At 51.7% G+C, this 19,924-nt stretch overlaps 1 protein-coding gene across 10 annotated transcripts in view; it reads left to right on the forward strand.

The window, feature by feature from the left end:
- Positions 1-19,924, forward strand: part of BCORL1 (BCL6 corepressor like 1) — a 62,870-nt gene that overhangs the window by 17,125 nt on the left and 25,821 nt on the right. For 6 of the 10 annotated variants that reach the window (XM_045994603.1, XM_045994600.1, XM_045994601.1 and 3 more), the window contains 6 exons: positions 1,563-1,692; positions 6,315-6,405; positions 6,690-9,965; positions 15,583-15,748; positions 16,829-16,909; positions 18,847-19,236. In XM_045994603.1, the coding sequence (XP_045850559.1) occupies positions 1,607-1,692; positions 6,315-6,405; positions 6,690-9,965; positions 15,583-15,748; positions 16,829-16,909; positions 18,847-19,236 (4,090 nt within the window). In that variant the 5' untranslated portion in view covers positions 1,563-1,606. Of the gene's footprint in view, positions 1-1,297; positions 1,460-1,562; positions 1,693-6,314; positions 6,406-6,689; positions 9,966-15,582; positions 15,749-16,828; positions 16,910-18,846; positions 19,237-19,924 lie in introns of all 10 variants that reach the window. The other 4 variants (XM_045994598.1, XM_045994602.1, XM_045994607.1 and 1 more) reach the window with 3 other exon arrangements.

Here is a 19,924-nt window from a genome sequence, read left to right on the forward strand (position 1 = left end):
AAGAGGGGCCAAGTACAAAGAAAGGCAAGGACATTAGTAACCTGTGCTGCAGGGAGAGGGAGGTGGGTGAGGACCAGGACGAGAATGGGGGCTGCTGTCCTAGTACTGCTTCCCTCCCTTTTCTGGAGACTCTGCACCAGCCACCTGGCCTCCTGGCTCTTTCTCGATCTTAGCTTGCAGCCTCCTGCCCTGGGACCTTTGCACAGATTGTTTCCTCTGCCAGGAATGCTCTTCCCCCAGATACACACATGGCTCACCCCTTCGCTTCCTTCAGGATGTTTAAATATCTCCTTCTCAGCAAGGCCTATGACAAATACCCTCTTTCAAAACTGTAGCCCATTCTGCGTCCCCACCCCCACCCCAACCATCGCTATGCCCGTTAGCCTTGTGTTATACACCTTCTAACATCCTGTAACAGGAGTCGTGGGTATTGTCTGTCTCCTCCCACGAGAGTATAAGTTCCATGAAAGGCAGGGATTTGGAGTCTTTTTTGGTAGTCGTTGAATCCCCAGTACCTGGGACAGTGCTGGCACGTAGTAGGAGCTCAATAAATATTTGTTGGATGAGTAAGTGCTCTTGTGTTAAATATGGACAATCTCTGAAAATTATATAAAGAATAAGCAAAACAAACCCCTGATGTGACTATATTGTACTGATTTACTTCTTGGGCAAGTGGAGAACAGCAGAAAATTCTGATCACTGGAGGGTTCTGTTCAGCTGAGCTTCGATGGAGGAGACTTTCAGCTAACTTGGGAGCTTAAGGGTCTCAAGCTCATTGGGTAAATTTTTTTTTCTTGATGCCTCATTTTCTTTAGAATTGTCTGTGCGGTGGTTGTCAATGGCGACAGCTGGACATTAGCTGCTGAAGGGGGTGGTAGGTCATGGGGATGACTAGGCTGATAGAAAGGGACAAGGACAGAAATGTGTGGTCTGTGATGGAACATTGTTTTTTGTTTGTTCGCTTGTTTGTGGTCCAAGTACAAGGAGTATTGCATCTGATTTTGAGGGAGCTTTAAACCAGCTTAAATATGTGTGTTATATCTATATAACTCCCAAGTCGAAATCAGAATAGAGTATTTTTGAAGGGCTTTTAAAGAAAGCGTGTGCTTCCTCTGGAGAACTTAAATTGGTACGTCACTCAAATACTTCAGTACCCATGGATTAGAGAGTTGACGAGAAAAAGATCCCCAGTAGTCTTTCAACGCATTGTTCATATATGGGAACAACCCTCTAATTGTAGTTGGTTTGGCTAAATGTGTGTGGAAAAATATACTGTCATCTCATTTGTCTGGAACAGATTGAATTTCCTCGAACACTCAAGCATCTCTGTCTAGGTGATTAACGGCATCCTTGTCTCCATCCTGAAACCTATGGAGTCCTGGAAAGCCGGTGCCCTCATCCCTGTTTGGACTTTAATTTTCCATAGCAGGCTGCCTTGCGGGAGAGACAGCTTTACTGTGTTGGTACTATAATTGCCTTTACTTGAATGTTTCCCTGTTAAAGGTGGTTCAAGCAGCTGTCCCTGTTCCGAGTTCTGATTGTTTGGAGTTCTTTTTCCTCAGGGGGAGCGGCCACAGCAGGTCCTATCTGGTGGTGAGTGGCTGTCATGATCTCGACAGCACCACTCTACAGCGGCGTGCACAACTGGACCAGTTCTGACCGGATTCGCATGTGTGGCATCAACGAAGAGAGGTGAGGAGGCTGGGAAGGTGGCCGTTGCCGGCTCCCAGTGAGTGGTCCCTGCTCATCAGCAGGACAGCTGCAGCAGGGCCCTGGGAGGGACCCTGGGTAAGAGGCTTCAGTGGTTTCTAATTTTCCTGGGATGGGATGGAGCTGGGGGGGGGTGTGAGTGGCCTGTCCTCCCATGCTGTCCCCGTTCAGATGAAGGTGAGGAGGCCAGCAGATGACCTTTTGCCAACTAACATTTGTCTGCTCATTAAGAACTGTCAGACTGTGGAGTAAGGGGAAGCTCAGGCAATTGCAGTTTTTATTTGCTGCATCCATGTTCGGTGCTCAAGGATACGCACAAGATATTTTTGGTCCTTGATCTAAGCCTGGAAGAAAGGCAGTTTTATTATTCAGCTGTATACTGGGAACTGTTAGTGGGTATTCTGGTGATCAGCGCTTTCCTGCCTCACGAGGCTAATGACGATTCTTATCCGATCCTTATGAAGTGTCTCAGGCAGATCTGACTGCGTACTGTGGTTGCCATACGGAACTGAGAGTTGGTGATGCCTGCCCGATCCATGTGTTTTAAATGTTCTGTTCACCAAAATATTTGGTTGACCAACCTCTGCAGTTTAGTGACCATGCCCCGTAGGAAGGATACTCAAAATGGCCTTCAGATTGTATATTTGACTCTAGTGACCTTTGGCCAAAGAGAGCTCTACGCGCCTCTCCCGTTTTTAGAGAAGGCATGCTTGCTGGTGTTGAGCTGTTGTTTCAGTCCATCCGCTGTTTAAATGCCAATGCATCAGATCAGTCCTCTAGAACACAGACTGTCCCAGCTTGTCCTGGGATTCAGATCCGGTGTTTCCTTGGGGAAGTCTTGGAAGCGTGTGCGTGGCTATGTGTGCACGTGGGGGAACGTGTGTCTTTGTGAGTATCTTCTTTTTTCTTCTGCTCTTAACAGGAGAAGTGTGTATTTGTCTGAGGTTCAGGTTAGGAGAAGAGACCACTTTTTTTTAAAGCCATTAGTGCCTAATAGTTTAATGTTCTCTATCCTGAGGAACAAGTTAGAGACGGACTTAAAAGGAATTTGATTTTAGGATATAAAAGTCAGGACTAAGGAAAATAGGACAGAATTCCTCTCAGATCTGCATAAGAAAGATATTTTCCTTTGCATGTGAGCTGTGGCCTTAGATAATGCCCACAAGGTGGACTGGGGGAAGGCCAGGTGGTGGTATTGATTTGTGGAAGCATTCACTGGCAACTCGGCAACTCGGCAACTCGTTAGAGGCATTTGGGCCTTGCGTGCAGAGATCTGGACTAGAGCCTTTAAGAAGTCAGTGCACAAGCCGCCTCGGTTCACTGTCCATTCTCAGTCCTGCTGAGAAAGAAACAGGAAGTGAGCCCCAAACCTGCCTTTCCCTCTTTATGAACCTTTCTTGGGATGTTAAATTACCAAATATGCTAGTGGTTAAGATGACCTTTTAAGCATTGTCACTTCTGATCTCATCTACCCTTTATTGTCGCCTTCCTCTACAGTCTAGGCTGTGCTGGAGCTGCTTTCCGAAATGTGATCTCACCTTATTTAAAAACCATCTTTCTCAGCCCTTTACAACTTGTAGAACTTAGACATTTCGGGTATAAAGCTTGCATGTGGGGGGTCAATTCTTAAAACTGTTTGAGAAACCTGCCGGCCTCATTAGATGGAGCTGAGGACTGACACCGTTGCAGGGATGGGGACAGGGGCTTTCTCCGGGCCCCAGGTGGCTGACTATAGTCACATTTCTGGCTCACTCTCCCCATTGTCTCACTTGGTTGCTTCCTTTCTTGTATCCATTCATTCCTTCGCTCAACCAACATTTACTAAATCCAGCAGGAGCAAGCCAGCAGTCACGGGACGCTGATGGTGAGTGCTGGAGCGTGGCTCGTACTGGCCCTGTGTGAGTCTGTATGCAAAAAGGATAGACTGCCTGGGGGAATAAGGGAAGGCTCTCCAGAGGTGGTGACATCTGAGCCGGGACTTGAGGGACAAGTAGGAGTTTGAGGTGAGGTATGTTTGGAGAAGACCCCAGCTGGGAAGAAGTTGGTCTTGAGGTGCAGTGAGACTCAGGCAGGGAAAGTCTGCAGGGGCTGGAATCTGAGTGCCTGATGTGTGTGGTGTGGTCAGGGCCCAGTGGGCACTAAAAACGCTCTGGTTTGACAGTGGTGCTAGCCCTTCATAATTGGGAAAATAGCCCCGAAAGGTTATCGCCATTTCTGGTTTAAGTTCAACAAAGCCTGACGCGCAACAGCCCAGGGTCATCTCTGCCAGGAAGAGGTGGTGGGATTGATTTGCAGTCCTGATTGAAGCCTGCTTTGACCCCTGGTCCCTCCTGCCTGCCGCCTGCACCCTCCTAACCCTGCCTGGGCGACCCACTTCTCTTCGTGCACCCCTTGCCTGCAAGCTGTTCCTGTCCCAGCCTCCTCTCTCCACGGAGCAGTTTAATGTTTGCTTAGCTTTGCACACCCCTCTCCTCACAGAATTTGAAACGTAGCCACACAGCATTTTCCCGGAGCCTCAGGGACTGGCACTTGGGCCTGGGCATGGCTGGAGTAGCTGGGACTGCTGCTTCAGCCGCTGTCCCCAGAGTCCCTGGGCCACTGGCTCTGTGGGTCAGCCTTGGAGGGCAGGTGGCTGCCTTCAGGGGCAGGCTTTCTGCGTTCAGTTCGAGGTGATTTTAAGGGGATGGGAGCCCAGCAAGGGCAGGTGGCTCCCCTCCCTGTGGTCAGGAGAGGAAAGAATGGAAATAGCTAACACCCCTTCCCTACAGCCCCTCGGATAGGGTTGGCAAAGGGGGCTGGCAGTGCCACTTGTTCCCCTTGCCACTGCCCTCCTCCTCCCTAAACCCTCACTGGCCAGTCTTATTTGAACGTGGTTCTCCCCAGCCCAAGGCTGGGTATAGGGCCCGCTTTTCTGGTCTCCCAGGACCTGATATCCAAGTATGTTTTCCCTTTCCTTCAAGGTCCCGCTTTCTCCCCTTCCTCAAGACCCCTGACTGCCTCTCCAGCCCTTGCCTGTCCTTACGGTCATTTCTGTTTGTCACCAGCAGTCATTGCCAGCAGTGGAAACCTCCCACTTCTGCCAGCTTAGCTGCCTTTTAAAGGGAACAGATCTCCACCCCCACCCCCCCACCCCCCAGTTAATCCTTCCCGGAGCCCTGAAACAATAGGGAGAGGCCTGTGGTGATCTCCCTTGCCTTTTTGGCTTCTCTTGACCCAGGGACAATTTTGGAGTCCATCAGTGGGGCCCTGTTCCAGTGAGAGGGAAGGAGTTAGCAGGACCCTCCCCATTTTTGTGGGGGTTGGCTGTAGGCTCCCTGACGGTCCTAGGCTGGGGTAGCTGGTGTGGCAGATACTGGCTTCTTCCCAGGCTGTGGTAGAGCTGAGGGTGAGGCAGAGGAGCAAACTCCAAGGTGGTCCACTTCCCCAGAGGCTCACAGAGCATGCCTGTGCCTCTCCCCTTTAGGCCTTCTGCTGGAGCTTTATTCTTCTTCCCAGACCTTCCACTTAGCCACTCACCTGGGCTCTTGCCCCAGTGGCGTCCGCCCTTGGGCAGACAGTGGTGGGTTTCTGCTGTACCCAAAAAACTTAACTTCAAGTGGGTGTTTGTCCTCTCTCCAACTTCACCCTCCTCGTCTTTTTTTCCCCCCTGAGGTTCTTACTGAAAACCTGCAGAAGACTTTTTTGGGTAGGTTGGGGTTCGGTTAGGCTTTCCTCCTTCGCAACCCAGCTCTCTGGCCTCGAGTCCTTCCCTTTGCAATATACCAACTTGAATTTGGAGTCTGTGGCCTTGAAGTCCTCCCTTTGGGTAGGGAGTGAACTTGGGGTGCCAGGAGAACAAGGAGAGAGTGGGAAGCTGCCAGGGCATGGGTTGGAACTCAGTGGTACTTTATGAGACTGACGCGCTGCCTACTGCGCTAAGGAGGCACCTTCAGTGGTACTTTAGAATAGGGGAAGAGGTACCCTGGAGGGAAAGAAGTTGTGCCCTTGAAATGCCCCTTGGCACCCAGTGACCCGGTGGCCTCAAATCAGTATCATTCTGTGCGCTAATAAATGTGTATCCGCTCTAGGCAAGCAACCTCACCAGGTGAATAGGTGATGATTCAGACTTAGAATATGACACACAGTGGAGGTGGCTATTTGTTTCAGAAAATGATTACCCTTACGATACCTGCAGCCAGCTTCCCTTATAGACTTAAAATAAGATTGCGCGTAAGAGAAAACTGGTTTGCATGCCTTTTGAGATCTTCTGCCTTTTGGCAATGCCCAGTACCTCCTGGAACCTCACATTGACAGGTAAGCTCGGGACAAAAGCAAAGGTGTTAGGCCATCCCCCACGCTCCTGGTGAGAGCCCCAGAGAACAGAATACACAGCCCAAGGAGGGGAGTCTAGTCAGATTGGGCTCCTTTGCAGAAACGTGCAAAGCTGGGTGTGGAGGCTCTGGCTCGTGACCTGTCCCCCCAGCCCAATTCCTTGTGATTTCCTCCAAGCCACCAAGGGAAGTGGTTTTATGGGAACCAGACGGGCAGGAAGTGTTCTGCCGAAGGTGGTGGTGGCCCAAAGACTAGGCCTCATGGCCCTTCTCTGGTTGTGTCTCCCATGCTAGAAGAGCACCCCTTTCTGATGAGGAGTCCACGACAGGTGACTGCCAGCGCTTTGGATCTCAGGAGTTTTGTGTCAGCAGCAGTTTTTCCAAGGTAAGGGGCCGTGTAGAGCCACATGTCACCCACCAAAGGGTGGCGCTGAACTGCCCGGGCGATGTGCCCAGTCTGCCATCCCAAGAAGGGGGGCAGATAGGAACAGGGTATTTCCCAGGACTTGCTGTATGTGAGACTGAAATTGGCCAGCTGCTCTTTGCTTCTGCTGAGACCTGGTTGGTCGAGTTGCAAAGAGGACCCGCTGCCACCTCTCCTGGGCCTCGGGACACTTGCACCGACCACAGAGAGCTAGCTAAGACGGGCACGCTGCTCTGTCGTTGCAGGTGGAGCTCACGGCAGTTGGAAGTGGCAGCAATGCCCGGGGGGCAGACCCAGATGGCAGTACAGCAGAAAAACTTGGGCACAAGTCAGAAGACAAGCCTGACGACCCCCAGCCACAAATGGACTATGCTGGGAATGTGGCGGAGGCTGAGGGCCTGTTGGTGCCGCTGAGCGGCTCGGGGGACGGGCTCAAGCTTCCTGCTCCTGACGGCGCCGCTGAGGCTGGCGACAGCAGGGCCGACTGCTCCTGGGCTCCCCTCAGCACCCAAATGAGCAAGCAGGTGGACTGCTCAGCAGCTGGGGTGAAGGCTTTGGACTCTCGGCATGGCGTGGGGGAGAAGAATACTTTCATTTTGGCAACTCTGGGAACTGGTGTCCCCGTGGAGGGAACCCTGCCTCTGGTTACCACTAACTTCAGTCCACTGCCAACCCCCATCTGCCCCCCTGCTCCCAGTTCGGCCTCCGTCCCCCCGTCTGTTCCGGATCCGTTCCAAGTTCCCCTCTCTGTCCCCACCCCAGTGCCCCATTCCGGGCTAGTTCCCGTCCAGGTTGCCACTTCGGTTCCAGCCCCTTCCCCTCCTCTAGCACCTGTCCCGGCTCTGGCTCCGGCACCGCCGTCAGTGCCCACACTCATCTCTGATTCAAACCCCCTTTCAGTTTCAGCCTCCGTCTTGGTGCCTGTGCCAGCTTCGGCTCCCCCTTCGGGTCCTGTTCCTCTGTCGGCTCCAGCCCCTGCTCCCCTCTCAGTCCCGGTTTCAGCTCCTCCCTTGGCTCTGATCCAGGCTCCCGTGCCCCCTTCAGCTCCAACCCTGGTCCTCGCACCTGTCCCCACACCAGTTCTGGCTCCCATGCCAGCGTCCACGCCTCCAGCGGCTCCCGCCCCTCCGTCAGTGCCGATGCCCACCCCAACTCCGTCTTCGGGCCCACCCTCTACCCCTACCCTCATCCCTGCCTTTGCTCCTACGCCGGTGCCTGCACCCACTCCGGCCCCGATCTTTACTCCAGCCCCCACGCCCATGCCGGCTGCCACACCAGCTGCCATTCCCACCTCTGCACCCATCCCGGCCTCCTTTAGTTTGAGTCGAGTGTGTTTTCCTGCAGCTCAGGCACCAGCTATGCAAAAAGTCCCATTGTCCTTTCAGCCAGGGACAGTACTGACCCCAAGCCAGCCGCTGGTATATATCCCGCCTCCGAGCTGTGGGCAGCCACTCAGTGTGGCCACACTGCCAACGACCTTGGGGGTCTCCTCAACTCTTACGCTGCCTGTCCTGCCTTCCTACCTTCAGGACAGGTGTCTCCCTGGTGTGCTGGCCTCCCCAGAGCTCCGGTCTTACCCATATGCGTTTTCTGTGGCCCGGCCTCTGACTTCAGATTCCAAGCTGGTCTCTCTGGAGGTGAACAGGCTTCCCTGTGCGTCCCCATCCGGCAGCACCAGCACCCAGCCTGCGCCCGATGGGGTCCCCGGGCCTTTGGCAGATACTTCCCTCTCTACTGCTTCTGCCAAGGTGCTTCCAACCCCACAGCCTTTGCTGCCAGCCCCCAGCGTGAGCTCGGCCCCACCACACCCCGCCAAGATGCCAGGTGGTGGCGAGCAGCAAACAGAAGGGACTTCCATCACCTTCTCTCCCCTCAAGTCACCTCCACAGCTGGAGCGAGAGATGGCCTCTCCACCTGAGTGTAGCGAGATGCCCCTGGACCTCTCCTCTAAGTCCAACCGCCAGAAGCTCCCGTTGCCGAACCAACGCAAGACGCCCCCCATGCCCGTGTTGACCCCCGTGCACACCAGCAGCAAGGCCCTCCTCTCCACGGTCTTGTCTAGGTCTCAGCGCACCACGCAGGCTGCTGGGAGCAATGTCACCTCATGCCTGGGCTCTACTTCCTCGCCCTTCGTCATCTTTCCTGAGATCGTGAGGAATGGGGACCCGAGCACCTGGGTGAAGAACTCAACTGCGCTGATCAGCACCATTCCTGGCACCTATGTGGGAGTGGCCAACCCAGTGCCTGCATCCCTGCTGCTGAACAAAGACCCTAACCTGGGCCTCACCCGAGACCCCCGCCATCTTCCCAAGCAGGAGCCCATCTCCATCATCGATCAAGGAGAGCCTAAGAGCACCAGTGCCCCCTGTGGCAAGAAGGGCAGCCAGGCTGGGACTGAGGGACAGCCAAGCACAGTCAAACGTTACACCCCAGCCCGCATCGCCCCTGGGCTCCCGGGGTGCCAAACCAAGGAGCTCTCTCTGTGGAAGCCCACGGGGCCAGCAAATATTTACCCACGGTGTTCAGTCAATGGGAAACCCACCAGCACCCAGGTCCTGCCTGTTGGCTGGTCACCATACCACCAAGCGTCTCTGCTTTCCATTGGCATTTCCAGTGCCGGGCAGCTGACCCCCAGTCAGGGGGTGCCCATCAGGCCCACCAGCGTTGTTTCCGAGTTTTCTGGTGTGCCGTCTCTTGGCCCCAGTGAAGCTGTGCACGGACTTCCAGAGGGGCAGCCACGGCCTGGGGGCCCCTTTGCTCCAGAGCAGGACACTGGCACGAAGAACAAAACTTGTCGGATTGCTGCCAAGCCTTACGAAGAACAAGTCAACCCTGTCCTCCTGACTCTCAGCCCTCAGACAGGGACCTTGGCGCTGTCTGTCCAGCCTAGCGGTGGGGACATAAAAGTGAATCAGGGGCCTGAGGAATCAGAGAGCCACCTCTGCCCCGACAGCACTCCTAAGATAGAAGGCCCCCAGGGGGCTTGTGGCCTGAAGCTGCCAGGAGACACAAAGCCTAAAAACCAAGTACTGGCCACCTACATGTCTCATGAGCTGGTCCTGGCCCCCCCACAGAACCTGCACAAGATGCCCGAGCTGCCTTTGCTACCTCATGACAACCGCCCCAAGGAACTCATCTTAGATGTGGTCCCAAGCAGCAAGAGGGGCTCCAGCACAGAGCTGTCACAGCTTGGAAGCCAGGTGGACCTGGGGCGGGTGAAAATGGAGAAAGTGGATGGTGATGTGGTCTTCAATTTAGCCACCTGCTTCCGGGCTGATGGCCTCCCAGCAGCTCCCCAGAGGGGCCAAGCTGAAGTTCGGAATAAGGCCGGGCAGGCTCGAGTGAAACAGGAGAGCGTAGGTGTCTTTGCTTGCAAGAACAAGTGGCAGCCAGACTCAGTGGTGACCGATGGGGTGACCGAATCTCTGCCGCCCAAGAAAATGAAGTACAGCAAAGAGAAGGACGGTGAGGAGCAGCAGCCACAAGCCAAGGTCATAGCCCGGAGTTCCCATGGACCCAAGGTGAGTGTGGGGCTGAGGTCGAGGGCAGGGCCTGGACACCAGAGGTTTGCTTTCTCCTGCAGATGTCAACCTCCCACTGTGGTGTTCTGGAGTAGCTCTGGGAACTAAACTGATTGGAAGGCTTGTGGAACGTGCTCACTGACTTGCTGTCCTCTTTCTAAGTCACACTGTCCATATATGGTGTTCTATCATGAGGAGGGGCTGGCTTGTATTTTGTAGGATGAGGGAAGTGATTTGGTCCCTGAAGCCAGGGAACCCATTGTCCCAGATGGGGTTGGAAAGCGGAAGAGGGGATTGATGAGGAAAATCAGTTAATAACAGGCCCCTCCCCGCATAACCATTCTCCCTTTTCCTTTTCTGAGATGACAGCTAGCCTTGAGAACTTGGGATTCTCAAGGGGAGGGGAGGGGCCTTTGACAGGGTCGTTTTCTGCATCACTGGGGGAGCCTGCTCAGGATATGCTTGGAGTTTTGTGGGGCTGAAGCCAATTTGGCTTCTGGGCTCATCTGCCAGTTTCCTATCCACCCAGTGCTTGGAGTGACAGCTTCGTGTTTAGGCCCATTGGGAATTTGGTGTGCAAGACAGGTGGGCATCTGGGTCTGGGTTCTTAACGGTGGCAGGGATCTAGGCCCAAAGGTGGGCCAGGAGGATTCCACTTGAATCCCGTGATGTTCCAGAGGGGATCCAGAAGCCACTGGTGATCCAAGGGGATTCTTGAAGCAGTTGAACATAGGACTTCTCAAAAATGTGGAGCAATTTAGGGGTACCTGGCTGGCTCAGTCAGAAGAGCATGTGACGGGGCGCCTGGGTGGCTCAGTCATTAAGTGTCTGCCTTCAGCTCAGGTCATGATCCCAGGGTCCTGGGATCGAGCCCCACATCAGGCTCCTTGCTCAGCAGGAGGTCTGCTTCTCCCTCTCCCACTCCCTTTGCTTCTGTTTCCTCTCTCCCTGTGTCTCTGTCAAAAATAAATAAATAAAATCTTAAAAAAAAAAAAAGAAGAGCATGTGACTCTTCTTCTCGGGGTCATGAGTTTGAGCCCTGCGTTGGATGTAGAATTTATTTAAGTAAATAAAAAACTTTTTAAAAATATGGAGCAGTTTGAAGCCTTAAGTTAAGAAGCCTTCAAATGGAATGTTTTGTTTGTTTTTTTGTTTATTTTTGTTTTTTTGTTAGAGATTGTATTTATTTAGGAGAGCCTGGGTGGCTCAGTTGGTCAGGCGTCTGCCTTCTGCTCAGCTCATGATTGAACCCTGTGTCGGGTTCCCTGCTTGGTGGGGTGCCTGCTTCTCCCTCTCCCCTCCTCCATCTCATGCTCATGCTCTCTCTCTCTGTCAAATAAAATCTTTAAAAAAATTAGAAAAAGATTGCATTTATTTATCTGAGAGAGAGGGGGTGGGGGAAAGCAAAGAGAGAGAAACAGATTCTCCGGTGAGCAGAGAGCCCAATGTGGGGCTCAGTCCCAGGACTCTGAGATCATGACCTGAGCTGAAGGCGGACACTTAACCAGCTGAGCTACAGAGCCACCTCACTTTTTTTCTGGCTGTTGGTTGCCATATTTTATTTTAATTTTATATATTTTATGAAGTTTTATTGGAATGCAGCCATGTTCTTCTTCTTTTTTTTTTTAACATTTTTCAGTTTCAAATTAAATGTTGATATACACGAATGAACAGATTTCTAGCCAGAATACCATGAATTTGGGTTTGTGGTGGAAGCTCTTAGTCTTTTTTGGACTGTAGAACGTTTTGGGAAACTGTAAGACCCTGTCCACAGAAACATGACCTCAGAATTTTGCCAGTAATTTCAAGGAGTTCATGGGCCCACCCCCTCCACAAAGCCCGCCCGTGGGTTCCAAATTAAGAACCCCAGGGATAGAGTTTGGGTGAGTTTTCTCAATGATCTCACAGCCATCTCTGTATGGCAGAGACATGCCAAATAGGAACACAGGTCATAACATAGTAGAGAATATGTATAGCATTTGCTCAAGTAACTGTGATTTGTCCTTAGTGATAATAAGAAAAATAATTCATGTCGTTATATGCGCTGTATGCTATACACACACATACACACACATAGCATATATATTATATGCCAAGTGCTTTCTACACACGTCATCTAACTTAATCCTTACAATAACCCTGGGAGGTGAATACTATACTCAATTTACCGATAAGAAAATGAAGGAAACAAACTGAATGGGCAAGTTACCCAACATTACACAGCTACTAAACGGCAGAGCTGGAACTCAGACTCTGGTCATTGGCTTCAAAGTTCACGACCATCGTCAGCTATGACACCCTGTCTGCTACTCTCCTTATGTGTAACTGTTGCACGGACCATTTGGCAAGCGTTTGCTGAGTGGTTACTACATGCTGGTCCCTCCCGGCCAGTGAGCTACATCTTCAGCACTGTGGTGAGGAGGTTGCTTTCCGGAGCCCGGCACAGTGCCCAAGTTTAAATCTTGGTCCTCCTTTTTCTAACTGTGCTATCGGTCAAGTGACTTAATCTCGCTGGCCCTCAGTTTCCTCATCAGCACAACGAGACCGTAATAATACCCCTTTCATAGGGCTGTGTAAAGATTAAATGAGATGATGCCGTGAAGTCCAAAATAGGCAAGCTGATGGAGACAAAAAGTAGAATCATGGTTGTATAAGGCTGGAGGAGGTGGAGAGATGGGTATGGGGCTGCCATTTGGGGCAGTGAAAACGTTCTGAAACTCGATGATGGTTATATGACTCTGCAACTGTACTAAAAGCCATGGAATTGTAAACTTAATCAAATGAACTGTATGGTATATCTCAAAAAATTACATGTCAATAAAGCTGATATTAAAAAAAAGTAAATGAGGTGGTATATATGAAATATATATGAATGCTTAGAACAGTGCCTGGCAGGGAGTAAGTGCTCAGTAAATGCTCGTGGCTGCGGGTTGTAATTGTTAGTGTTACTAACAAAATAGACATGCTCCCTGCTCTCATGGAGCTTATATCTTGCAGGCGACCTGATGACAGGCAGGCACTGCCCTTTACTATATTAGATGAACAGTTCACTGGGCCCACTGACAGATGCTGAGGGCAGAGATTAAAGTTACAGGATCAGGGGCCTTCACAGCTTCCTGTAGTGATTTAGCAAATGTCCATTTTGGGGGGGGAGAGTAAATAACTTAGATCTTTCTCTTCTTATCTTCCGTTTTTCCGGAGAAAGAAACTGTTGATAAGCAAAGTCAGATCAGGGCTTAATTCAGAACAGCCCCCTTGCAGGGTATGGCCAAGAATCAGAATAGTCTCCTGTCCCCTGCACCACCTGCCCCAAGGGCTCATGGAATCCTGAAGGGGTGGCTGAATCATCAGCAAAGAAAGAGTTCTGCTTCATTTGGTGCTGGGTGTATTTTATTGTCTTCTCATCCTTTGGAAAATTCTTTGGAAAAGCTTTAAAAACTCTGTTAACCGGAATGTTAATCTTACACAGTCTCCCCATCCACCCAACTTTTTGAATAAGTTGGAGCATGTGTGTACATTTTTACTCTCGGTGCTGCCCTTGCAGAACATGGGGACAGAAATCCCTTCTAGATGTTCTGTTTTACTTGTTTTTGTCTGTCTTAGGAAATAAAAGTTAATGATCTGCACTTGAAAGAGACGGCTAAAAGTGATATTCAGAAATAAATAGGACATGTTCAGACTTATGTGCATTTAACTTTATTCCCCCTGACTTCGAGTAGTCTTTCTCTGGCCATTCCTGAAGGTGAGATTTTAAGCAACAGTTCCCGTCTTTCTCTTTCCTCCCAGTTCTTTCTTTTTCCTAACACTTTGATTTGTAGGAACCAGCAGCAAGCAAAGGAGGCAACTGAACTTGAATTTTTAGTTCAGCTCTCTGCTGAGTAAGAAGCAGGAGGAGGGGCACCTGGGTCGCTCAGTGGGTTAAAGCCTCTGCCTTCGGCTCAGGTCGTGATCCCAGGGTCCTGGGATTGAGCCCCGCATCGGCCTCTCTGCTCTGCGGGGAGCCTGCTTCCTCCTCTCTCTCTGCCTGCCTCTCTGCCTGGTTGTGATTTCTCTCTGTCAAATAAATAAAATATTTAAAAAAAAAAGAAGCAGGAGGAGTTCACAGTGTAGTAGGAGTCCTGGGAATTTGGTGGGGAATGGTCACTCCCTATTCTTGGGGAATCGAGATCCCCCACAACACCCCAGAAAATGTTCTGTTGATAAGACATCGGCCATCCCCTTAGCTGGAGCTAGGCAGTGATAACCTTCTAGAAGGTGCATGTGGGTCTGCTTAGGGGGAAAACAACTCTTCCTTTCTTCCTAGGGCCTGCTTTCATTGTTAAACCATTTTGCTTATTCTGCACTCCCTGGATGCTAGAATACTGGAAATCCCTACCTTGCCCTATTTCTTGTTTGGTGGCATGGAGAGACCTCAAAGCTTGTGAGCATAGGCGACTGTGAGGCTGGCTGAGAGTGTCCTTGCGCTGTGTAAGCATGGCCATCGTGCCTGTCCGAGTGAGCAGGGCTGAGCCAAAACAGAGGAGGACTTGAATGGGGAAGGAGGAGAGTGAGAGCTGCTGTAGAGAGAGACCCAGGTGGGGAGCCAAGAGCCCTGGGTCTCAGGCCCAGCTCTGCCACTTTCTCACTGCAGGCACAAATGAGCTCATTTGCAGATTTGCCTGGTAAGTGGCAGCCGTCCCCCAGTGCATAGACGTCCGAGGCCGTGAGTTGCTCTGGACAAAGCATTTAACCTCTAGTCTTGGAGCCTCAGTTTCCTTGTCCGTTCAGTGGGGATGATCCTAGCTTCTGCTTTCGGGGTTGTCAGAAAGATCAAATCAAATAATGGAGAAGAGAATGTTTTGAGATGTTGAAAGTACTGAAGAGTGTCAAGTGGCTTATTACTAATGCCTTGGCCTTTTCCTTGTCTTCCCTAAGTACAGGGTGATGTGAGTTGCTCCCATGTCATGCCTTTCTTCTCCCCTTCATTGAATCTATTACACACAGAGATAGACCATTTTTCTTGAGTTGGCCCGGGCTAAGAATCGTTTTCAGTTCTTGGTGTCCATACCATTCACAGTGAAGGTAGCTGACCAGTGTGGTCACATGACTTGCCGAAGAGGCATTTCTGTTTTCTAATCGTCTCTATTGCTGTTTGGATGTAGAGAACACGGGCCTGACTTGACACCTTTAAAAATGACTTCGGGTATTGACGTGCCTTGTGAATGCAGACTCCGTAGACCTGTAAAAATGATGGCATGTGGTTGTCTGTGGGGATTAGCTAGGGCACAGGATTCAGGCTCAGAAAGCCCCTGCCCTGGGACCACACGGCAGCTCCTGTCCGTGTGTCAGAACAGGGCACCAGACTTAGCATTGGCAAAGCTTTCTTAAAAAGTGAAGCTGGGGGGCTCCTGGGTGGCTCAGTGGGTTAAAGCCTCTGCCTTCAGCTCAGGTCATGATCCCAGGGTCCTGGGATCGAGCCCCGCATTGGGCTCTCTGCTCCGCAGGGAGCCTGCTTCCTCCTCTCTCTCTGCCTGCCTCTCTCCCTACTTGTGATCTCTATCTGTCAAATAAATAAATAAAATCTTCAAAAAAAAAAGTGAAGCTGGTCTCAGACTTGACTCTCTCTGCCTCTCCACAGTGCCGGAAGCCGCCTAGTGACCCCCAGGAACCCACCAAGAAAAGCCCCAGGGGGGCTTCAGATTCAGGAAAAGAGCACAATGGAGTCAGGGTAAAGCACAAGCACCGGAAGCCAACAAAGCCGGATTCCCAGTCTCCAGGAAAGCGAGCCGATGGCCCCGAGGAAGGTAGGCTCCACAGTCCACGCCCTCTGGGCTGGGCTGCAGAGCGGTCCCCGAGGCAGGTCAGTGGTGGGGTGGGGAGTGGCTCTGCACTGCCCAGAGAATGAGACTTATTCGTTATGGAAGGAAGATAAAATTGACACCTGTGAAATCAAAGGCAAGGGAGAAGGGGCTTATTCTGTTCACCCTGATTACTAGCATAAGATACACAGAAGGCCGAAGAAAAGATGGTTTTCAGACAAACAAAAGTCAGTCCTCCAACAGACCCATTACCGTGCAGTGGGTCTAAGTTCAGCGATGAAACGGGGTTCATGAGGACTGAGACCAAAACAGGATGGGGTTCATGACACCTGTTTTTCTACCTTTGGTGTATTCGAAAACTCCTACTATAAAAAGTTAAGAAATTAATACCCAGATACCTAGCCAGAAGCATTTAGGGAAATCCTGAACCCTTATTAGCGAGGGACATGCAGTATGTCTGCAGTAGGAAGGTGTATACTTGACCTGTGTGTTCTGCCACTGACAGTTCCTTGGTGCCCTCATCACGGGGAGACGCCCGTGCATTCCTGTGCACAGTAGCCTGTTTTCATGGCCTTGCCTGTCTGACATGACCTGCTTTTTTCTAGTCTGCTCTTAGATGGCATTTTCCCTTTGTCCACTACTCCCTGCTCCCATCTTCCTGCCTCGCCCAGTCCTCTATGATCCATTCAGGTTGCCCTTGTCTGGGACCTGCTCCAGCCTAGTTCTAACTCTGTGGAAGTGTGGCAGCCTCCTGGTCCTACAGGCAGCCAGGCCTTCAACTTGCTGGCATCCTGGCAAATCGATTCTGTACACAGCCCTTTTTTTGGTGTCACCAAAAATGACCCAGCTCCCAGTTTTCAAAAACTACTGGGAGGTGCTCCTTCTCCAAGAGATGCACACAGATGAGAGCATGAGGAGAGCCAAGGAGACCCTGGGAAAGATGCAAAGCCTCCCTTGATTTTTGCAACGAAGCCTCTTGGGTGGGTGGGAGGGGGCGACTACCGGTCCCTGGACTTCTGATTGTGATATTTCTACCTTCTGTCCTGAAACCACACATCACTCCAGGTTCCTTGGAGAAGAAAGCAAAGAGCAGTTTCCGTGACTTCATCCCCGTGGTTCTGAGCACGCGAACGCGCAGTCAGTCTGGTGAGTGAGTCCGAAGCCGTGGCCCATCTTGGCCCTTCTCTGCAGAGAGAGGTAGAAATCTGGTTGCGCGATTTTGCCTTTGGCCCAGGTGGAGAGCTGAGAATTTGACTCACTGGGCTAAGATGCTCAGCTCCTTGCAGAGATCAGAGAGCCCTGGGGAGGGGGAACACGGCCCACGATGTTAGGACTGCTTGCTTTGACTTTCCAGACGGGGATTTTCCGAGCAGGGATTTGATGTCTCTTGTTGGCAGCCAAAGGGGAAGAGGCAAGGCCTATGCCACTCAGGAAACCTGGCCTACTCCAAGCTTTGGCTTCTCGTGATGAGTGGGGCCAGTGTCAGGCATGGACATACAACCTTTGGACTTACTGCCCTGGGTGACAGACATAACAAAGTCAGAAATGGTCACTGGGTTGTCAGGGCCGGTAGAATCACATTTGGTCTCCTGAATTTGTATTCAGTGTGTGAAAAAAAGAGCTCTTTCTAGTCCCCGCTTCTGTGTGCTAGCCTCCACGTTGGTATGTAGCGCTAGAAGTGGTTGCCCTGGTTCACCCGTATTTCCATGCAAAGTGGATGGAATGGGGAAGCAGGGCGCAGTGTAAACTCTGCTAGCTGACATTCTATTAACTGGCACCTCAGCACATGGAGAGTGCGGTGGTAATTGGGGCTCGTAATGACGGCCTGGAGGCCTTGCAAAATCCTGAAGTGTCTTCTGAATCATCAAAGAGTGATTACATTACACCCAGTCTCGTTTTACTGTTAAACACATTGTACTGTATTTGATTCTTTGGAAATGGTGATCCCTGTGTGATCTCTATGGTGATTCCGTATTAACCAGAATATTAGATTAACCAGAACACTTCGTTCCTTGCCTGGTCTATATATGGACACTTTGCTAAATATTTGCTCTCTTTAAACGGTCTGACTGACTTGAAACTTTGGTTAAGGACTGTTCATGTGCCTCAAAACCATTTCTTTCTTCTGCTGACCTCACTTGTGTTTGGGGACTGTCAAGTTAATAGCGAGTCCTTGGGAGAACGGTGGTGGGGTGTCAGAGCTGCTTCTGGGGAAGACTGTCAGATCTGTTGTGCTAAACCGGGCCAGTTAAGGGTTGTACTTTTGTGGTTAGCACAGTTGAAGGAAGGAGTGGGGATGAAAATGGCCTCTTGGCAAGACGGTGGAGGAGACCGGGAAAGGTACCATCGTGCTGGGGTGCTGGGGAGAGGGGAGGGAAGTGCCTGCCCAGCTGGGAGGAGCGGCTGTGGTGGGGAGGAGGGGGGCATTCAGGGACAGAGCTCCGCCCCTGGACTCTCCGCCACTTACTAGGAGGTAGGGTCTATGTATGAGCATTTGGGCGGGACTAACCCAGGCTGTGTCACAGGAAAGGGACTCCTTGCTTCACTTTTCCTGCGACTCTTCTGTGATGATTCTGCTTGCCCGGGGAGTCTCTGTCAGTGAGCAGGGGCGGGGGTACGCTGCTGATCTGCCCTCCCTCCCCCGCCACTGAACCCTGATTTCCCAAAGGGCAGGGACCTGTGGCCCCTTCCTGCTCCTCACATAATGCTCCGCGCCTTCTACGCACTAAGTAAGAGTTTGTGCAATGACTTAAAGTCACAGCAACGTGGATGAGGAAGGCCGTGTGGCTTGGATACTCGGTATTTGTGTGGCATATTGGACTCTGTAAAGTGCTTCTGGGCGGGTTATCTCACTTGAGCCTCAAAACAGTCCTGTGAGGCCAGTAAGGCAGAGAACAGTGTCCCTGTTTTATAGAGGAGGAAACAGAAGTGAAGGAGCCTTCCCAGAGCACACAGCTAATAACTGGCAGAGCCTGAACTTGAACCCAGACCTTCAAGCTTCTAATCCGGGGCACTTGCTTCGCCACCATACTCTTTGTCCTTTGAAGAGGTCCCTGACCGTCCTCTGTACATCCCGTCCACAGGAGGCATCTGTAGCCCCTTTGCTGGTGTGGCAGACAGTGACATGGGAGGCCAGGAGGTCTTCCCCACAGAGGAGGAAGAAGATGTGACCCCCACCCCAGCTAAGCGTCGAAAGGTGAGAAAAACCCAACGGGACACCCAGTATCGCAGCCACCATGCCCAGGACAAGACTCTGCTGAGCCAGGGCCGCCGGCACCTGTGGCGAGCCCGAGAAATGCCCTGGAAGACAGAGGCTGCCCGGCAAATGTGGGACACCAATGAGGAGGAGGAGGAAGACGAGGAGGAGGGCCTGGTAAAGAGGAAGAAGCGGAGACGACAGAAGAGCCGGAAGTACCAGACTGGGGAGTACCTGACAGAGCAAGAAGAAGAGCAGCGGCGGAAAGGGAGAGCAGGTAAGGCTGGCAGGGGGCTGCTGCCCCAGCGAGCTGCTGGCACTCAGCCCCAGGCCACAGTGACTTTGGCTTCTGGGGACCCTCGGGCTTCTCGGGTGTTCCCACCTCCGCCTTCTCCTCGCCAGCCGAAGGCCTCTGCACCCGTAGAAACCTGGTGCTGTGAGCTCCAGCTGCCAGAGGTGGTCACTCAACTCCAAGCCCCAGGTTTTGGCTTGGGGCTCAGATTGAATGAGTTTGGACTGACCTGCAGGGGAGCAGAGGACATGAAGGCCCGAGCCCTCCAGTTTCATGTAAGAGTCTGAACCCCTGGGCAAGGCCACAGTGGCTTTCTTGGCATGGGACAACTCGATACCAGGGAGTTCTCTGGTTGACTTGAGGGAGCTGGGTCTTAGGAGGCTGGGTTCTCTCTCCTAGAATCCTGGGTTCAAGAAGAAAGAGGCATTGGCTGCCTTTCCTGGGATGCCTCCAGCCCCTACACTAAAAAGAAGTACAGAGTTTCTTCAACTTAACAGAAGAACTTCAAGTAGAAGCGGGCACAACTTTGCTTTCTCAATTAAAGCCACAGAGGTTATTAAGAGGCAGAGTGAAGCTTTGAGGTGACCCGAGGTGGCATCAGTTTTATTCAACCCGAGTCGGAAGAGCAGGCAGACCACGGAGAAAACCAAGCTTTCTTTGGCTATTTGGCTCT

Source organism: Meles meles, chromosome X (assembly GCF_922984935.1).
Source record: "Meles meles chromosome X, mMelMel3.1 paternal haplotype, whole genome shotgun sequence".
NCBI lineage: Eukaryota > Metazoa > Chordata > Mammalia > Carnivora > Mustelidae > Meles > Meles meles.